Source organism: Micropterus dolomieu, linkage group LG03, assembly GCF_021292245.1.
Source record: "Micropterus dolomieu isolate WLL.071019.BEF.003 ecotype Adirondacks linkage group LG03, ASM2129224v1, whole genome shotgun sequence".
In the NCBI taxonomy this organism is placed as follows: Eukaryota; Metazoa; Chordata; class Actinopteri; order Centrarchiformes; family Centrarchidae; genus Micropterus; species Micropterus dolomieu.
The window spans coordinates 31,074,018-31,097,094 of record NC_060152.1 but is presented as its reverse complement, the minus strand read 5'-3'; the positions used below and the strand labels follow the sequence as shown (position 1 = coordinate 31,097,094).

Below are 23,077 nucleotides of genomic sequence, written 5' to 3'. Positions count from 1 at the left end.
AAATGGTATTTTCCTCAAAAATATCTATTAATAACCGTAGTGCCGCTGCTTCCTTTGATCCAGTGGGGCATAGCTAACTGAATGGCAGGCCAGGGGCATTGTGTTTTTAAGTATGAGAGCCAATCAAAACTCCCTTCTCTTTAGCTGACCAAGTACTGTGGAGCATGAAAACCTCCCAGACTTTTGAGATGGAGCTCTTTGTGCCACACGGTTTGTGATCGCTAGGCACGGTCTCTGCTGTGTGACACTTAAGAGCTACTGTAGCAGACAGGAGTAGAGAATGTAGGTTAAAGCACAACTGTAGTAACACAGTTACACACACACGCTGACACAACAGATGCTGAGGGGGGAAGCCTGGCTCATAAAAACTGAGAGCTACAGATGTACAGTTTCTCTCTCTTTACAGTTATCTCGTGAGCGTCCACACACTGGATCAGAGTATCTATAGAAGAGGCACACTTCCAGTCAGCATACAAGCACACACACAAACACCAATTTGTATTAGTGTTGTAGCTCTGAAAGGAAGAGAGGAAAGACCAAGGCAAAAGGTGAAAATTGAGAATGTCAACACTCCATCGCAACACAGGTAGCTCCATGGAAGATAAGGGTGAACTGTGGAACAAAGTGTGAACTTGAAATCCTGACTCCGAAACAGACAGCTGTTCTCTCTTAGATTCTGCTAAAAGCTGTTGTCTCATGCAGCGCTCTTTCTCGTCACGCAGCGGCACAGCAGGCCTCTCTCACAGCTGCAGGGTAAAGAGTAGACGTATCTGTAAGTTAACGTCTGTCAGCGCGCTTCAGGCATTGTGTAATTGTTGTGCGTCACGTGGCTCCTCACACGTCGTTATAGTGAAAGTGAAACAGAAACAGGTCGACTGGTGTTTTATAGGAGGCACAAAGTGAAAAAGAGTGACTGCTATCAAAGTAATTGCACGTGGCTGTATGCGGGCAGCAGGTCGAGTTTTCTCAGATTAATGTGCGAACATTTCTTCCAGTTGAATTCCCAGATATTCTCCTGTTCAGTGATTTTGTGCAAAGATTTTAAAGTAGAGTTTGAAAGTTGAGTTTGTGCAGGAGGGAATCTTTCTATGGTCTTGATTAGCAATGATGATGCTGGTGTTTATACACTGATGAGCGTGTTGTCTTAAGAATAGTTCCCCCCCACTTGATATCAATTTAGATCAAAGTTTTGTCTAACTTGTTTTCTTCTTCTGCATTTGTCACGCTACACACATATTATGCCTCCTTCCAAGTCTCCATTTTATGAATGAAGAGGTCATACTGGTCTGACGAGGCTGCTGATTTCAAAGATAAAGATTTCCAAACAAGGGAAAAAAATCAACCAAAATGTCTGACAGCTCTCCTATCTCAAAAGCCCTTATGTGCTGTTAAGCACTACATGAAAAGTCACACCAAGGGTAGCAACTAGGGAAGCCCTAAGCGGCCATCAATTCAAACAGTTTTTTACTCCGTTTTCCCGTGATAATGGGATAATTTTCTTGTGATCTTGAGATAACAAAACAGTGGTTTAACACAGTGTGCCTATCAGGATCACTGGTTAACTCAGTTGGTAGAGCATAGGACTAGGGCTGGACAATAAAACAATAACTAATCGAAATATAATTTATTTCAACAACAATATAACAAATGTTCAATAAATATTCAATAAATGTTTGATTTATTCACTTGAAATCATACATGAATTAGGACTTAATTCTTTTATTAAGATGTTTATTTTCAAACCCTCAATCCTTGGATCATGAGTCCTGCACTCTACCAACTGAGATAATCAGTCACAATGAAAAGTGCATTGAAATTATCCTAAAGAAACACACCGACCCCTATATTCAACGATGGACTTCAGATGAGGGGCCAAACGTCTTCCAGTATCTTCAACCAAGTCCAGTTGCCCTTGACTTTAACCTTCGTTGGATAACTATGACCTGAATGACTGAGAATCTTCATAGACATTTTGAAGGCAGCAACCTCACGAAAACAACAACACGGTGCAGGATGAGAGAAGTTAGCAGACAGAGAGCGATGGACTTCACATGACAGGATTCACAACTTGGATAAATTTTTCTGAAAAGCTGTTTTGATTCTTTTGATGTGGGGACCCTTACAGACTAAAGGAATATATTACATAATCAAGGAACGGACACATTCGGACTTAACGAGCACTTCAAAGTTAACGTGAGTCAGCACTTTATTCCCCTTTTCCTCTCTTGTAGCCATGCAGGTTACACCGGTAAATCTAGAAGAATTAGACTTTGGGTCTTGTTGTTTCCGTTAAATGAACTTAACAGTGGTATTGCGGAGAATCTAACCGATCTAACGATGTTCAGCATGTCCATATTGACATATTGATCACACGTTTAAACATTAATATTTGTATTAATGATCTAAGTAGCTTAGAAGCAGCTAAAGCGGGAGACCCAGCGGGGTTTAAGAGGTTTTATACATCCAAAGAACTTCTATAAAAACCAGACCAGGCGTTTATTTGTCAAAATGTGTTCCCACACCAGGCCAGTAAAGGAGGTAGGCGGCTATTTGGGACTCGGCTATTAATTGAAGTTTTACGGTATGTACACATCAAAACAAATACCACTGTCAGCTCATCACTTCTGTTCCTATTGAAAGTAGTTTGCAGGTGCACGTGCATGATCTCCATGACACGTTTGATTGACAAAGAAAACAGTTTGCAGTGTTCGCATACTAAGGCAAATGAACAAAGAAAGGCAGGCCTATATGCAAGCAATGTTACAGAGCATTGCCAAACTAACAAGTACTAACTTTTCATCCCTAATAAGATCTAAGAATTAAAGCACATCTTTGAGCTCTATGCTCCAGTTTGTACACCAGAGAGAAAGACAAACACAGCACAACTTACTCCACTATGGCCTCTCGGTCTGCGATGTCTCCGAGCACCATACGCTGGATGATGCTGTTGTGTTCCTCCTCTGACAGGTTCTTGTGGGAGACCAGGGGAGTGTTGTACTTGGTGGCTGGGGAAGGGTCGACCCCCTGCAGCCAAGCATGGCTCTCAATCTCCTCCAAGGAAGCCCGCCGCTTGGGATCCCTCTGAAGCATACGGTCTATCAGACTGAAGCCATGAGGAGAACAAAGTAGAGGGAGAGGAAGAGAGAAAGAGAAAGAGCAAAAGCTTAAATTAATGTAAGTCTAAAAGTCACAGGAATCCTGTTAAATGATTACATATTATTGGTTTTATTGATGCGAGTGTGACCAAGACATGTGGTCTATATCAGAACAACGGGACTTTTGGTTCTGGTTGATGCTGGTTACTTGGGCAGCTTGATTTATGATCCCTTTTTGGCCTGCTTTGGAGCGTAGAGAGCTTTACCCGGGTGTTATGGTCAAAGTGAGAGCAGATTACATGAGTGACTTGAGGAGAAATAGGTGCCGCTGGGTCCTAAAGACCCCATCTGCATGTTTGTGAAGTACTGTTGCTAGCTGAATGCTTCCCAGGTGCTTGAAGGTCTCCACCTGCTGCACCACCTGCCCCTCCAGCCTGAGGGAACAGACCCATCAGGACCACGTCGTCAGAGCAATTGATGGGTGACTAAGATTGTCACACCACTCTTGCCCTACCAGTGTGGAATTGCTACTTCAGTTTATTTTTATGGTGTAGTCTGACCACTTCGGCCCTGTGTCTGATCTGAACTGTTTTGGCCTTTTAAAGGAGATGAACAGTAAGTAGGAGCACACAACTGAGATTTTCTATTTCTTTTAAAAGCATAAAGCACTAAATTCAAGAAATAAAAAAAAAGGTACCGGCCCTTAAAGACAGCCATTCACTATACAACGGTGACAATTTAAGACTGACGTGTCTACTGTGTAATTCCTTGATTGTTAATGCCTAAATTAGGTCTAAATGCTGCTGTGGAAATTACTTTACCGTGACGGATTTAGGCCACAAGTTGTGCTGTTGCGGCTGGTGGAACACATGCAGCCCAATTAAAACTGTAACTGGCTCTGGACATCTGTGGTAAATACCCTGCTTGAATTGAAAAGATGAAACTATACAGCCCTGACAGTCATTTGCAAGAGGCTTGGAAAATCTGTCTCCCTGGGTGGACACGTTCTTTTTGTGGTGTAGCCAACATTTCAGCTGTCTGCTAAACCAGAACGTCTTGGAGTACAATCTAACCTGTTGGTATGTGGAGGAAGAGCAGATGGAGGCATTGAATATATGGTGTATAATGTGCAGTGCGGTGACAGACCGTGCCAGACATTTGCTTTGACAGATCTAAGGATGTGAAACTACAGCTGGTCAGCTGGCAGCTTCAATTCCACACAAATGACACTGTTGAAATTTAATAGGATTAGGGGGGATATGGAATCTAGTGAGAAGACTAAAATGAATACAGGAAAAAAGTTCCATGCATCCAGAAGTAAGCCATCTCCGTCATCTGCATAATAAGGCAGACAAATAAGACAGAAATCGAGGCTGTGCCTTTTGCACATGACACAGACAAGATAGAAAAGAAAGATGAAAAAGATCTTCATGTGGAGATTTAACATCTACAAATCCATTTTGCCTGTCAAGGCCTTATACAGTAGGTGATGTTGCCACTGAACTACATGACCCATGATACTGTATGGTGACCACATATGAGACAAGGGGTCAGAAAAACCCCCCCACAAAAAGCCACATAAGGTCCGACAAAGGTCATAGCATAGCTTTCTTATGACATCTGCACACTAAGACACAACACACCTCCATATTCCCACATAAGACTGGGGCTGAGAAACCTGTAAAACCAAGTCATTTTGGCTTTACTGAATTCATTTGTCAAACTCTATCCAATCCCTTAGTGTATTAGTGCTTATGTGAGAGCAATGCATGGGATGGTGGCTACAGGCCCACAGCCTGCTTAGAGTCAGTGCTCTGCTACCTGACAGCAGTATGTAGAGGTGTACTTTTGAATATGTAAGCGTGAAGACACAAGCCCTGAGACAAATTAACTGACTGATTATTTTGCTTATTAGACAGGCGGCAGAGTTCGAGTACAAAGATATTTTTCCTCCATTTTCTTTGGCTAGATGTTAAAAATGTACCCTAAAAATACATAAACAACATATTATGAAGTTAACATGTAATTTAAAGCACAAAACGCTACAATAGAGTACACATGCACACAAAAAATGACAAATGACACAAATTCAGCTCTACAGGACAGAAAGTGTTTTTTTTACAGCCTCAAAGCAAAAAAAAAAAAGGAAATGGTCCCTCTGTCACTCCCCTGTTGGCAACAGCCTGTTTGGAACCAAAACACAGCAATCAGCCAACATCTTCGGCTGTACTGTTCAAAACTATATAACAATAGTCTATTTTTGAACTGCATTATGTCATTTTATCTTGGTGAGGTCTCATAAGTACACAAAACAAATGTTAGGGATATTCTTTGTTTATGTTATGTGTTTCTGAAAAAAAAAAAAAACCCATAATTTTGGATTTTAATATCAAAATCAGCATCGGTCTTAAAAATCCCATATCAGTCGGGCTCTACTAAAATCCTATTCAAAAACACAAAGAGGTAAACTGTCGTACTAGGTGCTTTCTTTATAACAATGAATGAACATGGTCGGTGCAGTTTAATCTGAAACTCCACAGCTGCAATGTTAATCTCAGAAGACAACCTCTGTGTCAGGCAGATGCCACTGAGCATGCGTGGGATGTGCTTCTAGTTTATACTGCTCAGAGGAAAAACTTTCACTGGTGGTGTTCACTGTAAAGAAACAGTAGGACTCTTTTTGTTTTTCTGAAGTAATGTCGGATGACTTAAGAAACTAAAAATCTGTTACACACAGGCTAATACATAAGCTCCATCAGGCTGTAGATACATGAACAAAAATGTGAGCACTTTTGAGAAGGGCGACTCTGATTATCAGCCATATAAGTAAGTACATGTGTTAGTGGACACAGGAGACACATGCTCGGACTCGCAGTCCAGATTAATCTATATAGTCATAAAATCCTCAGAGACCGATGCTGTGGCAGGCCAATAGCTTTTTAAAACATGTAAATAGTTAAACTACTTGCGGTCACAAGCTAAAGTCTGTATGTGCACCAGCACCTGTGCATCTCCATGGACTAACAAGCATCCATTTATAAGAACGCATGTTTTCATTTCACTGCAGACCGGGTCTGAATGCCAATATCAGAGCGCAGCTTATATGGACTGTATCAAGGCACTGGCTGTTATAGACATTATTAATAATAATAATAATAATAATAATAATAATAAGGTCATCTGTCAATTTCTAGTCCTCCTATGAAGGGCAACAAATAATTAGCATCCCTGTAAAGTGCAAATCACATCCACCAAACACCTAGCACATGAATGACCTAAGCAGGTGCACACTTGAATAATGTGTTTCCACAATTAAAATTTATTTAAATTTTATTTACATAGCGTCTATTCATAACAGAAGTTATCTCATAGCACTTTTCATATCCAGCTGGTCTAGGCTGTACTCTTTGTAACATTAAATAACCCATTATATCTCACAAGCAGCAGAAAGCCCACTGATACAGCACAAATAAAAAAAGGATTCTTCTTGCTCTCAGTATCTGTAGTACTCTAACAGTTGTTTCTCTACAAATGGCTGTCTTGTTCCATCCCCCTCTTTCTTATTCCCCTGGGACCTCTACAGAGAGAGGTTGTATAGTACTATAGCAGTCGCACAGGGCAGCCGCCTCTTATATTTTATTCCACTAAGTTTTATAAACACGTACTCATACTAGTGTATAACAGCGTGTCAACACATTCTCGAAGAAACAAATGGCATCAAAATAGGCATGGATGTTTTCTGTACTGCTCGAGCTTCAGACAGCGGAAATTAACAGGCAATGAATTGACTAAATCCCAGTTCTAATGCATCTCACTCCAGGTTGGCAAGCACAGAAAAGGAGGTTGAGTGTTTGTGTGTGTGCACTAATGACATGAAAGGACAGAACACAGTGTTCTGATTGGTTCAAAAACAATCACCATCCACATGTGACGCTTTGAGAAACACAAGAGCTACAGTACATTTGTCTGTCTCTGTGTTGATGGGGGTAATGGTGGCCTGGCATGGAGGGGTGGGTAGGTGGTGTCTAATATCTGGAAATTAAAATCAAGAATGACAAAAGCAAACAAGAGCTCGGGAGGAGGAGGGCGTGGGATCACAAAAGCGAGGCGCTGAATAATTAATTAATTGAGATGTGTAAATGCATTTTGGTGAGTCAACAGAAAGATAGAAGCCTCCGCCCCCACACAGCGACGAGCCACAGACAGAAACACATGAAGAGAAAAGGGAAGACTGTGTTGATGAAGTGACTTTGCACAAAAAGCAGCCAGACAATGGGACTTACTGGTAGACTGGCAAAGGCAAACTGACCTCATTACCGTCTTTTCTCCTTCCTTTGACAGAATATTAGCAAAGGTCAAATATGAGCCACTTAGCAAATTAAGTGAATAGCTCAAGAACCCTGAAACAAAACAGTTTCATACCATGTATGGGAGCAGACCTAGTTTTCTATGATGCCACTAATAGCATTGGAAGTGCTTAAAAAAACTGATCAAATTTGATGCCATACAGGTGTTTAACAGCAAAATGTCCCTCTCGTGAATATCCTAAACTGACCTTGTTGAGACCATATCAGTAATGGTGACACCATGGTAAAGTTACAGCTATGAAAAGTATTTGCCTAAGGATTCCTAAGTATTTTTACCATTAGTTTAAAGCAGCAGACATAATATATGTCTAATTATATATTGTTGACAAGAGTGAATGTGTGAGGTACATAAGTAAGTGCAACCACTGAACAAAATGTCACACCGGTGTATATATATGTATATCTCTCCTGGTTCCCTGCATTGTCTCCAATAACTGGTCAAACAGAGAGAAGAGAAGAAAGGGCAACAGAAAACTTTGATGGATTTGAACTTGTTCAACTTCCCCATCATGCTCACTTTTGTTTTGGTCTTTCCTTCTCAAGTCTTTGTGTACTGTGCTTTTCTTTCCACTCTCCAGTACAAACTGTATCTCTCTCTTTGGATTTCTCTATGGAGATATACACACAATCTCTCTGTGTTTATGACTCCCACTCTCCAGCTCTGTTCTCTGTGTCTGTCTACCTTCATGTCTGTTTCACAGCACCCAAACATAAGGCAGCAGACAAGCTCTCCCAATTAGCCACAAGTCCCACAGAGCAGACGCTGCAGAAACAACATTTGTTTCTCCAGTGGCCACTATCCCCTATCTTGATTCAACATATTAACATTTAAAAAAGCCTTTTATTTTTTTCTATACTGACCTGCCAACACATTCTAGCTCCACAATGACTGCCTATCCGCAAATTGAACTTCCTTGCTGAGCCAAAGTAAATGAGGATCTTGTGATTCCTATGGTACACATTTGTAGATTGCTCTTCTCCAGATTAGTTAGTTAGTTACTCTTCTCCACTCATCCTGGCTTCTTAAAATGGGGTATCAGTGGTGCACCACCCATGCTGTTGAGTATGTGATGTGTAATTGACCAAAATCTATCTATGGAATGGTTAAAAACCTTTGGTGGTACAGACGCATGTATAAATACACCAACACATTTTTGAGGCCTGCAAATATTTCATGGTATTACTTTTGCTATTACAAAAGACCCCTTAACCACTTGGCTGAAAATAAAGTGCATACCATATAATAGAAGATTTTATAAAAATAACTCTGAGGGATGTCAGAATAATACAGTTTATGCCACAACAGATGAAAATGAAAGGTAGCCTGCAGATATTATCTTTATTTCTGCTCCGCAAATGTCAGCCAATAAATAACAAACATGACATAATTGCAGCATGGAAACCATCAAATATATGTTTTGAATAAAACTGAACATGAAAATGAATATTTCATAGTTTGTCCAATAGAGAGTCCTGATAAGTGTATTCTTCAACTGAACTTAAATCTCTCCTCAGCGCATATCTTGATCATAACTGACATTTAAAACATTTAAATGAAAAATTTGTCAAAAATGTTTGTTTTTATGTGTTTATGTAAAAAAAAAAAATAAAGTTTTTAGAGTGGCCCTATAATGTAAACACAACTGAAGTTTGTTTAAAAGAAAATTTTAATTAATCTTAATCTACAATCCATCACATCAAAAATGTCAGCTAGCAGATGTCTACTCCTAAAAATGGAAAATAGCGCACCATTTGTGCCACTTCTGGCCGAGCTATCTCATTGCAATGACATATGACAACATGTCGACAAAGTATATTATGGGAGGGATGTTTTATCAATATCTGCTTTATATGTTTCTGCAGCCCAAAACTTTCTTGCACAGAGAAACGGTTCTGTATGGAAGACATTTCCAGAATATGAAAAAACACAACGAAGGATCAGAATCTAGCTGGAAATCCAAAACTGTCACAATGAGTGGATAATTCACCAGTAAGTGACAAGGTAAAAATATAAACTTGGGACACAGCATGCGACAAATTGCTCTTGTGCTCTTGTGCTCTGAAGCTGCAGCCCATCAGATTGCTCAAAGTTGCTTCAGCTTACCATTTCAATCTAGTCCGATCTCTCCTTCAACTCAGTGGTGATAAGCGTTTATTTCCTGTGTCTAAAAATGCTCTGATGTGCTGTGAAAGTTTAGAAATAAAGAATTGGCCTTGAGAACATGTTGAGCACAGTAGCTCTGATGCCATCAATCACGCCCCCATGAAACCCCCTCACAACCCTCTGCGTCATGTCAAAAATATTTGGGTGGTGAACTGTAATAATATTTCTGACAAGTTTAGTTCCCCCCTCTGACACTCGTCTTATCTGGTACTCAGTAATATACAGGTTATGTATGATTTAAATAAGTTGTCTTTACCAGTGGTGTCAAAACCACAAATTAAATGTTGTGATACTCAAGACAAATTTAAGTTAAGTTGGATTATTATTCGACATTAACAGTGGACACAAAAGAGAGTCATTGTTCACTAACCTAAAGACGTGTCTGTGTGGGCAACAGATTGGGTCATGGTAAACAAAACTACACAATATTTTCTTGATTATTCCTGGCCATAATTTCTGGCAAATCTGCCCACTTACACTGCTTCAAAATGATCCCAGTGTATTGTGAGAGAATTAATTAGTACAAAATTAAGAGTGTGATTTTGCTAACACACATGGTTAATTATGCAACTGCTAATTTATTTGCCTAACTTCTTTTGAGTGGGGAACATGTGTTTTCGTGTGCAGTTGGGCTGCTCTAACTGCTTGAAGAATTTTAGTCTCTGCCAGCTAATGGAGCAAATTGGTCTGCAGGGCCTGGAATAAATCACTGTGGCTACTGCCATGTTCCAGTGCCTTCTCATGTACAATGCGGATTTTTTTTTTTAGCCACAGCAACATATTTATGATGCACTTAGTTATTACAAGTTATTATTTTCTTAAAAACTTTACTACCTTTATTGTGAGCATATTATTTTCTTAATTATGCACATTTAATTTAGCATTTATTAATACAACTGACTATTTGGATTTAACACTTTATTATACAATATATGCCATTCAATTATACATTATATCACATTACAACCCACATTAATTTAACCTGCATATTAAGTGTGGCTGAGGTAGACGCATAATCACTGAAGTGCACTCTGACACAGTATTGCCAGTATCAGGTACAGCTGGGTCAAGCTTCAAAAGGTGGGCATTTTATTTAAATTACGTCGTTAAGCCAGAAAACTACAAATAACTGTGTTGAAAATAGAGTTTGTTTCTGCCCTGACTGAGACCTACCATTTGTGTATATCAGGTGAGTAAGTACATTAGCATTGAACTGTATGCTGATAAGTTTTTTTTGTGAATTTTTGAAAAACAACGGTAATTTGTTTTACAACATATAAGCTGTAATAATGCCACCACAATGTGCATTTTTCCCTCTCCTTGTTTAGTCACAAGACACTCAAAACAACATTTTGCTCCTATTATGGCTCAATAGTCCACAGTACACATTTACAGACATGAGGTGGTGTTACTGACTGTGCTGAAGTTAAATTCATTAATAAGCTATTATTCAGTGTGAACTGAGTCAGTAATTAACAATGACTGAGAAAAGGTTGCTAATGGTAACATAATTACTGTACAGAGCTAATATTAAATTTTGCTCCTGCTGTGTGCAGGTGGCTTTTTTGTAGGTCTGAAAAGTTGTAACATGGCGAGTCATGGTCTCCATCCACCCAAAGAGCTGGGATTACCATGAATATCATGTTCTTTACTACAGTGAAGTGAAATAACTGTTGACTGATTGCATTGCAATATATCCTCTATAATATAAAAACAGACAGGGTGGCAGTATAGAAACCCTAGCACTATGCTGCCTAACTGTGATCAGGTCTCTGGTGCAAGCTACAGTAACTGCAGTATGGGTACAGGACTACAGGCCATGTCAGCTTAATGGGTTTGGCTATTCTCCAAACCACACACAGTATGTAACTACATAACTACAACCCAGACACAGACAGAGATGGAAAACTAGGATACACCAACTTATACACAGAGGGACATAGAGGTAAAGTAGCGATCAAACAGAGCACTTTTTTTGCAGTGAAAGGGGGGCTTTTCCAGTTTTCTATAGTCAGTAAGCATATTGCGCCCCGCTAATGCATCCTGGAGCCTCGCATTTTTGCAGGAGCGCTCTGAACGCCTAAACTCAAGAGCAGAAAAACAGCAGTAATTGTTGGACGACAACAGCGGAGAACAAGCTAGTGGTGGCTGTTGCTGGATCCCTGGAGCTATATGATCTAACCAACATTCGTTACCATGATTTAAACAGAAAACAGCAAGACTGGAGGCAAATTAGTGCGGTACTGGAGACTTTTGGGTAAGTTGTTTTTATTCATTTAAACTGTACTAATAGTTAGCTGGTTGCATACAGTTCATAATTTGTGGTAAACTAACGTTAGCTCACTTTCATCAGAGAGTAGACAAGAGCAGTTCAGTGTTCCTGTTGTGTGAATGCTGTGTATGTATCACTCACTCTTTGCAGGCACTGGAGACGTGGGCCGGTACAGTGTATTTACAGTCCATGATCATGGTGAGGGTCTCGCTGTCGTTAGCCTCCTGGAAGGGTGGCTGGCCACATACCAACATGAACAGGATCACACCGAGACTCCAGATATCTGAAGCAGAGGGAACCAAACAGCAACACAATGTGAATCCACGTGTACGGCCAGGCAAATACGATTTCTATACGAGATTTCTATTCAGTCGGAATGAAGAAATCACACGCTGTGCTAGGTACAAACAATATAATGTGAGCTACAATGTCCTTTTCTCAAACATGGAAAACACTGTCATGATAATATAGATTATCATTTAATACAGTTAAAATCTATAAATGCAGATATAGCTCAGGTCTGCCTCTTCTCCCACACTCAATTTTCTTAAATTATATTTTGTGAAATTATATAGTAATTAAAGCCCAGTCTGACCACACCCTTAGGCATCTACTAAAAAAGCCACAAACATTTTAATGTGCTCAAAAGTTGATGTATGAAACATTACAAAACCTTTTGTAGCAAGTAAAATACTCTTCTGTCTAAATAGGGACCTTTATACTTTGGGCTGTAGATCATATTATCTATTTAAATATAATCTCCAAGACAACGATCGATGCTACAGACAAGTTACAGCCCACTGACAGCTTTTTCCTGCCGATTGACGTCACTTCAGATGATGTCTTTGCTCTTAGGTCTTCCTTCTGTCCTAAAAAAGGTTGACTATGATGGAAATCGTGCCATGAATGGAAACAAGGAGCCATATAAGGGAAGTGGTATGTAGTCAGTGAGCCTGGTAAACAACAGGGATGTTGGGAAGTGTTGGGGGAATGTCAGTACAGTAAATGTCAGTTCTTTCTGGTCTTCTTTTCTCCCCATCTTTTTTCTCCCACGGCATTTTAACACACGGCGTGTGTGTACTGACAGTACAATGAATGTCAAGTTACATGTGTGTACCTATGCTTATTCAAGGGTGCATATCTGTGCTTGCTAGTTGCACCCTGAGAAAGCAAAATGTCAACATGCAGAAGCACTGGGCCATACAGACTTTATGCAACCAAAAACACATGTATACACACACACACACACACACACACACACACACACACACCATTAGTGAGACAACAGCCTCTAACAAGGAACTAGGGCAGTAAACACCTTCATGTCACTACTTATAGTATGCAGTGTCCATACAAGGATAGTAAGTGATTTTAATCCAACACACTTTTTGTTAAATTCAGCGAATATTTCCTCACGATCTGCTAGCTCTGTTTTGTGAGTGCTCTGGAAAAAAAGCACAGTTTTCCTACACAGCCCTGGCTCTGTAAATGGAACACAAAGAAAGTGGTGCGGACCTTCCCCATAACATTGTTCCAGTCAATCAGCAGCAGGTGGTGTCAGCGCTCATGCACAGGAGCAGTGGAAGAAAGAGTTCTATACACCGACACATTTGAACATGCAGGATTCACTCATTCCATTATGATGTTATTATATTATCATTATATAAATGGCATTAAATGGCACCACATTATATTTTTTATCACAATTATTTCACAAACATTTCAACATTAGTAGTTATTGTGACATGCCTAGTTTTGGATGCCATGTTTGTGTGTGTTGTGTGTGATTCTGCCATATTTTAGCCAAGATACAGGTAGTACTGGTCACCTTGGCAATGCGCGTCCATTAATTTTAGAGGCGGTGATTCTGAGGGTGTATTTTTTTGGCAGTTGGCAATGTTTCTGCAGAATCACTTACCATGCCTTTAACTCTCTCTCCTACACGGGCAGATATTGGAGCAAGTTCATTAAACACATATCTGAGTATAACTACTAAATAAGCAGCACAGATCCATGCCATAAAATACCCATATAAATCACACACAAACATTAGTTTGAACAACATTTCTATCTCAAATCGCCTGTTTAGCAGAGAAACAGAGCCAATTCACTCATGCTGGGAGAATAAAAAAGACATCACAGCAGCTCCAGTCAAATATTGGCAGCTCTGAAGTAATTACCGTGATGAGGATTTTAAGTAACTTTTTAATTAAGCTCAAATGCTCAGATGCCCTAAATACTTAATGGGCTGGCAGAATAGAGCCTTGATGATGCACAAGAAGAAATGCCAGATACTAAAAAGTCCAACTCTGAAAATTTCTTTTTGTCCGAAAAGCATGATAAAGACTCAGATTTTAAAATGCTTTGAGCCGCAGGCTGAGCCTGGAGTTAGCTATCTGATGCATTCTTAACTGGGACAGCCCTATCTTTAGACCCAAATTTGCTAGGTTAGTATCAGCAATGCAGGACTTATCCTTAGGCTAAGCAGTGGATGAGCACTGGAGCTCATGATTTGAAGAGCACTGATTTGAGGGAAATGCTCAGTTGATTGAAGTAAATGTAATTAGTATTGGTTTGGATTTTAATACCATCCATAAAATTCTACCTCAAGAAACACCTGTGCTCCTCCAACATGGCTGACCAACGCTGTTCTAGTAATGTCTATGGGGCCATCCTTTGCTCTGCTCCAGCTCTGAGGGGCTCTCTCCTCCTGTCTGTCCCAGCCACCAGGGTCAAGGTCTCTGCTACATCAAGCATGGCACAGTATGGGAGAGGAGTGCCCCCGAGGCATGTTTTTATGCCAACTCCATTTACCCATGTTCACTCAGTACTGAAATAACAATGCAATATAAACACTGGACACAACATGCATAAGGAAGCAGCTGTGGCAGACAGTGGTCCAATCTAATGTGAGCAAAACACAGGCTACGTCGCAGTTAAATAACAATACATTTTATTTATAGAGCGCTTTTCAGGGGACTCAAAGACACTACATAAGTTAAAAGGAGTTTAGAGGATAATTCCTGTTTGACTTCCAGATGGCATTTGTTCCGGGACTAGATAAAAGTTAAAGACATTAGTAACACAGGACCACTGCTTAAGCTTAACTAACGGGGTGTTACAGGGACACCAGAAGCAGATGATTTAGTCCAAAATGAAACATGCATCAGTGCGGTCACCATGTTCCTAACCCCTTTATAAAGCACCTGTGATGGTTTGATTTGGCCCATGTTTGTGTAATGACTATTAGTCAACCGGGCCAAGCCTTCCATTTTAAGCATATTAATGGACCAAAAAGCTGCTTGAATGCAAGATGATAAAACAACTGGTGTACAGCTGGCACACATTTCCACATCTGCAATATTTCGGAAATCTAAAACGACCCTCCTCCAGCCTGTACCGATGCCTCATCTCCTGCTGAAATATGAAGTAGAGTTTGGTTTGCTCAGCATGACATCAAAGTAGCATCTCGCTGCTCAGTGTACCAATTAGGGCTCAGCAATGTGTTGACAAACACGGGCTCAGGCTCTGCCTCTGTTCTCACACCGAGAGAGGCTGTGCCTAAGTGTGCATGGCATGTGTGTGTTTCAGCTAGGACATATTACTACTAGCATATTCCACTTGCAATCTCATAAACGATGGACGTTGTTCTGTCTGGAGCGCTAGGTGCTGACTGGCTCTCAGAGGACTGCTTTTAAACTGGCCCTCAGGTTTAAATGTGATCTCTTTAATCTGCTCACAGTGAGAGCTTTGCTTAGCCCTGCATGTTGTACTCCCTCCAACAGGTTGGCACTCCACAGTGCCCATATATCATTGTTTAGATCCATGAGTGTATGAGATACACAGCAACTCTTTTGTGTGATGGTTTGATTATCCTGCAGCACAGGAGAACGGATTTTGATCAGTTTTCTTATAACCAATACCAATCGATTAAAAAATGTGCCCAGATCAATGATATCAACTTTCGACATCTCTAGTCAATACTGTCCAAAGCTGATATTATTTAAGAATTCTATTTTTTTTTATATATCCACAGATGTTAATCAAGCTATACTTTGACACACCCACAACTCATCTGTCTTCCATGCTGCTTAATTCACCTGGCATGTGAAACTACAGCTGGCAATATGGCAAAAATCAATGGATCTTGTGTGTCTTTCAGACAAACTCATTCAGGGCTGCCAGTATTTAAATTAAATCATTACTTTATCTTCACGGGGCTCTCTGCCCAAATGCCCTTACAGTATGCCAACATGTCAACCCTGGCCTGAAATCCAAGCAGTGGAAAGGTGCTATGAGACTGATCTGAGGGACAGGTTGATATGCAAAGAAATAAAAGGCCCAACACAACATGTTGAGCGGTCTGGAAGAGTGCTGTAACCAACAGACTTGTCTGAAAGCCAAACATTTGCCTAATGAGCCTTTAATTTAATTTAGTTTAAGTTTAATTAAGCAAACTCTGAAAGATGTGGCTCTCACGACATGTTATTTGTTGTTGCTAGGCTGCTAATGATACATTTATTTTTCCTTCCTCTAAACGTTTCTGGTTTTCCAACTTCAGACTGCATATTTCATTAAGTGTGAATATAAATGTCATGAACTGTTAAAAGTTTCACATCTCTGCTGAGATATAAAGCACAGCTGTCTACTTTCCACCTTTCTTTTGTTACTGGGCACAAGACGCCTGGCAGTCTGGCTATGCCTAACTCCAGCAAGGACAACACAAAAGAAATCAATACCTAAAAAGGGTCTATCATGGCAGAGCAATTTAATGCTCCTGTATACTTTGGACTTTATTACAATCCTCCTCTTTGGGAGGTCTTGCTGCCTCCTCACAATGTTCAGACCTCCAACTGTCACAATCACTGATAACCAGCACAGCAGCAATTACACTTTTGCTTTCACCTTACACTAAGTTTAGGTGCAACACAGAAAAGGGACAATTTCAGCACTGTCTCCAAAAAGACTCTGCATTGCACTGCATTGTAGCAGCAGGTGGTTCTGTCACAGAGGAGATAACACAGGGTCAGAAGAGTTGGTTCTAGCTCCCCCTGTTCTACGGAGCATTATAAACTGTACGTCTACATACATGTAAGGACACACAGCAGGCCCAATACCCTGTACCATCTCTCTAATAAAGGCAGGAATCTGTGCGTGTGTGTGTTTGTATTTCGATTATGTCGAGAACCGTTGCACAATAAAGAATGAATAAACTTTGAATAGACAACACTAATCATACAGTACTCAGAATTAATAATCATAATTATCAAATTAGTTGCTGATTAATTTTATGTCAATAGACTTAGGGATTAATCAGCTCAGTTGTACAGTCCAATATCAAACTGTAAAACAGAATACTTTGTTGTGATCTGACTTTAAATGGTGATAAAGTTGGCATTCAAACCTTTCCTGTAACACAAGCAACACCTGGGTTCATCAAAGAGATATTTAATAGAGGCTTAAACCTGACTGGTGCTAAAACGCTCAAAACCACATTCCATCTATTTTGTGTTAACAACAGCGGAAGAAAAACTAGGAGCAACTGAGGATACAGCGAGGATAAGGCACGAATAAAAACCGAAAGACTAAATACAGCTTACATCACTATTGTGGACATTGTGTCTGCACTACAGTGACCTTTTAGAAAGTTTGTATCACCGTTCATCTAATCCTTGTTTAAACCTGGAAATATTGTTTGGCATAATACTGAATAATAATAAAGTGATGGTCAAATATGTTGATCTGTCAGTTCTTTATAGTGCACGGAGACACCCGCAACTCAAAACTGTTGATTCCCACACAGACGTAGGCAGCCCCTGCAAAAATAGAAAACAAGTGTAAACAGGAAAAGCAGCAGAGAATGCGACACAGCTCACAGCACTGCGCACAACTAAAGGTCAGATCAAAATAAGAGTGTTCTGAACATTAGTTTTAATCTGTGAGGTGGAAATCTCCATATACTAGTTGCTACTTTACAGTTTACAGATAGCAGAGGCATTTAACTTTCAGTAAAGTGCAGACATCTGATAATGCTCAGCAGAGAAAACTGGGAAGAAAGCCATATCTGTCGGTTCAGGTATGCAAAAGGAATCCTTGGCCTTCATTTTGCCCATTAGTCAGCTACACAATAGGCACTTGTTTCCAAGCAATCTTCATATGAAACGCACAGCTGTAAGATTACAAGGCACGCAAAGGGCACACACAGTACTCACATTAAGCAATTCTATAGGCTGTCACCAACATGTCACCCGAAGAGCACTCACTCACTCACTCTTCAGGCCTTCAGACCCTTAACACTCACACACACATGCTCTCATCACATCAACATAAATGGTACTGTCATTGGCAGGCAGCTGTAGATCTGCTTAAGATCCCCTTCTGTCACATCCAGACCTGCTGCAGCTCCGCCTTCATCTAGGAGACTGCTTTCCTGCTTTACTTATCTTAGACTGGGCCACAGACCACAGGTTTCCTGCTACATCTAAGGTTAGGGATGCACCAAATGTTCGGCAACTGAAATTAATCGGCCATGAGAACATTTACTCACGTACTGTACTTAAGTACAAATATGAGGTGATTGTACTTTACTTTAGTCTTTTGTTTTCATGCAACTTTCTACTCCACTACAATGGAAATATTTTACTTTTTACTGCTCCTCTTTTATCTGACAGCTTTAGTTACTAGTTACTTTCCAAATTAAGATTTTTCATACAAAACATAAAGAGTTTATAAAGTATACTACTACTACTACCACCACCCAACAATTTATACAAGTACAGCTAAAACATTTAGTCAATTACTGTTTTAATTGTGTCAGTCCATTTTAAAGTCAAAATATATCGTGGTTCGAGCATCAATGTGAAGATTTGCTGCTTTTCCTTTGAATAATTTAAATAATTTAAATGTATTGCCAAAAATGTTGAGGTTTTGACTGTTGGTTGGACAGAACAAGCATTGTGAAGGTGCCACTTCGGGCACTGGGTAATGCTGACTCAATTTTTACAAACCCATAATGAAAATAATCATTAGTTGCTGTCTGACACAAAACTTCAGTTCAAAATGATCTCCACCTCAACAGCTACAACAGTAAAATCCTGCTTTTACATTGATGCATGAATAATATCAATATAGAGATATAATCTATAATAACATCAATATTTCTGCTACTTTTATTTCTTTAAGTACATTTTCCTGATTATCCTTACATGCTTTCACTTAACATTTTCAATGCAAGACTTTTACTTGAAACATGGTATTTTTAAATGTAGACTAATCTATTAAAATCAACTAATTGTTTCAGCTCTAGTGTCAACAATGTATCATAGTTGTGTAATCACAAGAAAACAAGCTAGAATGCCTTTGTGCAGTCATTTATTTAGTGTTTTATAACATGTTTTTAAAAATATAACATATGGTATATTTGTTTGTTAAAACTCTAAATGCTCTGGATAGCAGTTCACCATCTTCTGACCTAAAAATGCCAATAAAGTCTGTTCAAAGCACGGCTTCTGTGCACTTGAGTTACAGTACAATGCACTTGCTTTATTAAAGAAACTATATCCAAATTAAGTAGAGTATGATTGTAGCCGTTTATTTCATGGGAATTCTGTTTAATGTTACTTATGTCTAAACAATATTTATGTAACCTACTACCCAACAGACAAAAAATCAGAGTGCAAGAGACAGAAAGAGAGAACATGAGTGGGTGAGTGTGAGAAACTAAACTCAGACAGAACTTTTCTAGACCCATTTCATCTGGCTACTTCCAAAAGCAGAAAGAAAAATACAGTGAGCACAGAGGTAGCAGGTCACAGATAAAGACCACTGTGTAGGTTTAAAGACAATATTTACAGAGCAAACTGACATCTTTCTGTAGATATTATAAACGTATAGAACATCCTATCGTATTTTTAGTGTAGATCAATATATTATAAATTTTGTAAATGAGACAGCCATCTGTACACAAGCATTTTTGGATTTTTAAAATTCTGTATTTAATACTGTACTGGGCATAAATGTTAGATCTCTTTCTCTACACAAACAATCGTGTGATTGTGAATCAAAATTTGGTAGTCTGCGGCACAAACACACAGCATCCTTACACCTCCCGTGATCCAGCCAATCATAATGCATTACTGTGTTACATCAACTGTTAATGCAGGACCGCGAGCAGATCTGGAACCAACACTCACACTAATCTGCACTCTATTTTTCTAGTTTCTTCCTTTGTCTGACTGACTGAAAGTCTGAATATCCTCCTGGTTTGTAGCTACAGAGCCTTTGTTAGCAGCTGACTGTCCTCAGTCTGGAGAGCCATTACTGCACTTTGCTTTCCTCTGCTGCCTTGGCAAGTCTAATCATGTCTCTGCTTTCAAAGGGGGTCTGGAGAAGCACTCAGTCTGTACTTCTGAATACCAGGGCTGTCTGACACTTTTGAGCCTTTGTAGTGTGGCGTTTCAGCAGACATCGCCGTCAAAAAAAAGGGATTAAAACTTTCCAAATTGTAGATTCTTGAGTAGTTGTTTTATTTTGAAAGCTATTAACAGAGCATGGTCTGATTCTATTTAGAGAATTTAATGGTTGAAAGTCACGAAGGAAATGTATTCTTCAACATAAGAGGTTTTGTTCCACGTAAAATCAGTGGGGTTCGATATAAACACTTTGTAAACATCATACAAGGTGAAGTCTCCGAGATCCTATCTGGAATGTGAAGTTTCCAAATTTGCCCACCCTCAAAATGTAATGGCTGCAACTACTTGTAACACTAGTACATTCTCACCTACCATAACCTGGGAGAATAGCTTTAAGTGTGTGTTCAGGAAGAGAGAGAAGTTCAGGCAACAGCAATAGGGTCTTTGGAAAAGATATAAAGAGGAAACGCTGTCATAATGCTCGTTTCATCAGGCATCCTCCCCCCCCCCACACACACACATCCTCCTGACATGTCGGTGCTAGAGATTCTGCTATAACCTGCAGCAAATCTTAAAAATGCTCATACAGATGCAAATACAGCTTAAAATTCTCCTAGGATTGTCCGAGTGTGTGACCGTGGCCTTGAAACCTGGGGGAATTGTGGCTTTACACCCATTTAACAATTCTCAGGTCCTTTTAATGCTTCTTGTCATGCTGTTAGCTAACTGCAGCATCAAAGTGGCTGTTACCGTAAAACTTTGAATTATAGCCCGGGCTTTTATTTGCTAAAATCCTTGAACTGACCCTGCCTATATATATGGGACAGGCCTTTAATTCCTTTTGCACAAAACTGAAAGAGTTTATTTATTTCAAATAGAATAATACTTGTATAAAAATTATCAAATAATATCAAATACACGTCATTCATTTGATCCAGCGCCGACAGACGGCCTATGCGCTTTTATTTTGAAGTAACATCATGAAAACACAGTGCAGGATGAGAGAAGTGTGGCAGAAGGTAGCAGACAGACAGCGATGGACTTCACATGACAGGATTCACAACTTGGATTTTTGGCTTGGATCTTTATCAAAAGCTGATTCTTTTGATCCGTGGACCCTTACAGACTAAAGGAATATAAATAATCAAGAAACGGACACATTCGGGCTTAAAGAGCGGACTTAACCTAGGAGATTTTTAAGCTGTATTTGTATCTGTATGAGCATTTTTAAGATTTGCTGCAGGTTATAGCAGAATCACTAGCACTCGACATGTCAGGAGGATGTGTGTGTGTGTGTGTGTGTGTGTGTGTGTGTGTGTGTGTGTGTGTGTGTGTGTGTGTGTGTGTGTGTGTGTGGGGCCTGATGAAAGGAGCATCATGGTGGCTGTTCCACCAGTGTATGAATGTGCGTCAATGTTAGTTTCTGTTTGAGCACTTAGGCTTAGGTTTAAGAGGTTTCATACATCCAAAGAACTTCTATAAAAACTCGAACAGGCGTTAAATTGGGGCAGGCGTTTATTTGTCAAAATGTGTTCCCACACCAGGCCAGTAAACAGGATAGGCGGCTATTTGGGACTCGGCTATTAATTGAAGTTTTACGGTAGTCAATACAATCATTTTGAGATCTAAAGCATGCTACAGGCACTGGAAGATAATAAGTGACGTTTAAAAAAGAATGCTGGATAAAGACTAACCCCAGACATGCAAGAGTGCAGGAATAAATAGACAGACTAGACAGACATGCCACAGCTCTTCCATTATACTCTATAAAAAGGACAACTCTCCCCCCCCTTTCACTGACTGACTGAAGCTCAGACAGTTTCAAGCAAGTGAAAAGTAACAGTGCCACTTTTTGTGGTGGGTTATGAGGGATTTGTTCCTGTACAATTCCAAATGTTAATTGTATCACTGGGGCATATTTCTCCTCCTCCTCCTGCCAGTGAGAGAAAGCGCAACAGATGTTGAAAAGAACCATGGCACAAAGGAGAAGCCAGGATGCATTGATGCACTCAGCATATCAGCGCGTCACTGATCAGAGGAGGAGGATGTGTTTTGGCGTGAGAGGATATGAAATAAAACATGTATGTGTGTGTGTGATATCTGTGCACTGTGTCATGTGCAAGTGACTGAGACAATGAAAGACAGAGAGGAGGGAGAAATATGCTAGCTCTCAATGACGAGCAGTGCTGCTGTAGCTGAATATGGATGAGAGCCAGAGCCCCAGAATAACGTGCAGCTCTCTCCCAGGCATCTCCTGCCTCATGCTGTCTTATATTAGCATGATGGCTGTGGGCTTCTCGTCTGCTCTGAAGATGAAAGACACTAAAATCCCTAACTTCTAAGATGGTTAGTAGTTAAGTTAATACACCATTACTTTCTTGATTAAAAGCCGCTGCCAAACAAGTTCACGCAGTGATGATTCACTGCCAGGTAAATCTCTGTATTCGCAGGATACCAGTTTTTAAATCTGGCGTCCATGACAACATTCCCATGCTGGTGAACCAGTAGTGATGTGTTTTACACCAACTAGCAATGACTGGTTTGCCACAGCTAGAGGGGGGAGCAGCCAGTCAGTGTGACAGAGTCTATACATCAGAAATAAGTGTGACAGTGTGTAATTTCCACAGGGGGGAAAGAGTACTTAAATATTCTGCTTTAGTAAAAGTACGATTACTTTGATCAACCTTTACTAAAGTACCAGTAAAATTACTGGTATAAAAATATACTCAAGTAAAAAGTAGCTCATTAAAAATTTACTCAGAGTAAAC

General features: G+C 39.9%; 1 protein-coding gene across 1 annotated transcript in view; it reads right to left on the bottom strand.

The window, feature by feature from the left end:
- Positions 1–2,886: 2,886 nt before the first annotated feature.
- Positions 2,887–23,077, bottom strand: part of snrka (SNF related kinase a) — a 36,376-nt gene continuing 16,185 nt past the window's right edge. The window contains exons 3-4 of the mRNA XM_046045215.1: positions 12,040–12,181; positions 2,887–3,103 (exon numbers count right to left, since the gene is read on the bottom strand). Of these exons, the coding sequence (XP_045901171.1) occupies positions 2,887–3,103; positions 12,040–12,181 (359 nt within the window). The remainder of the gene's footprint in view (positions 3,104–12,039; positions 12,182–23,077) is intronic.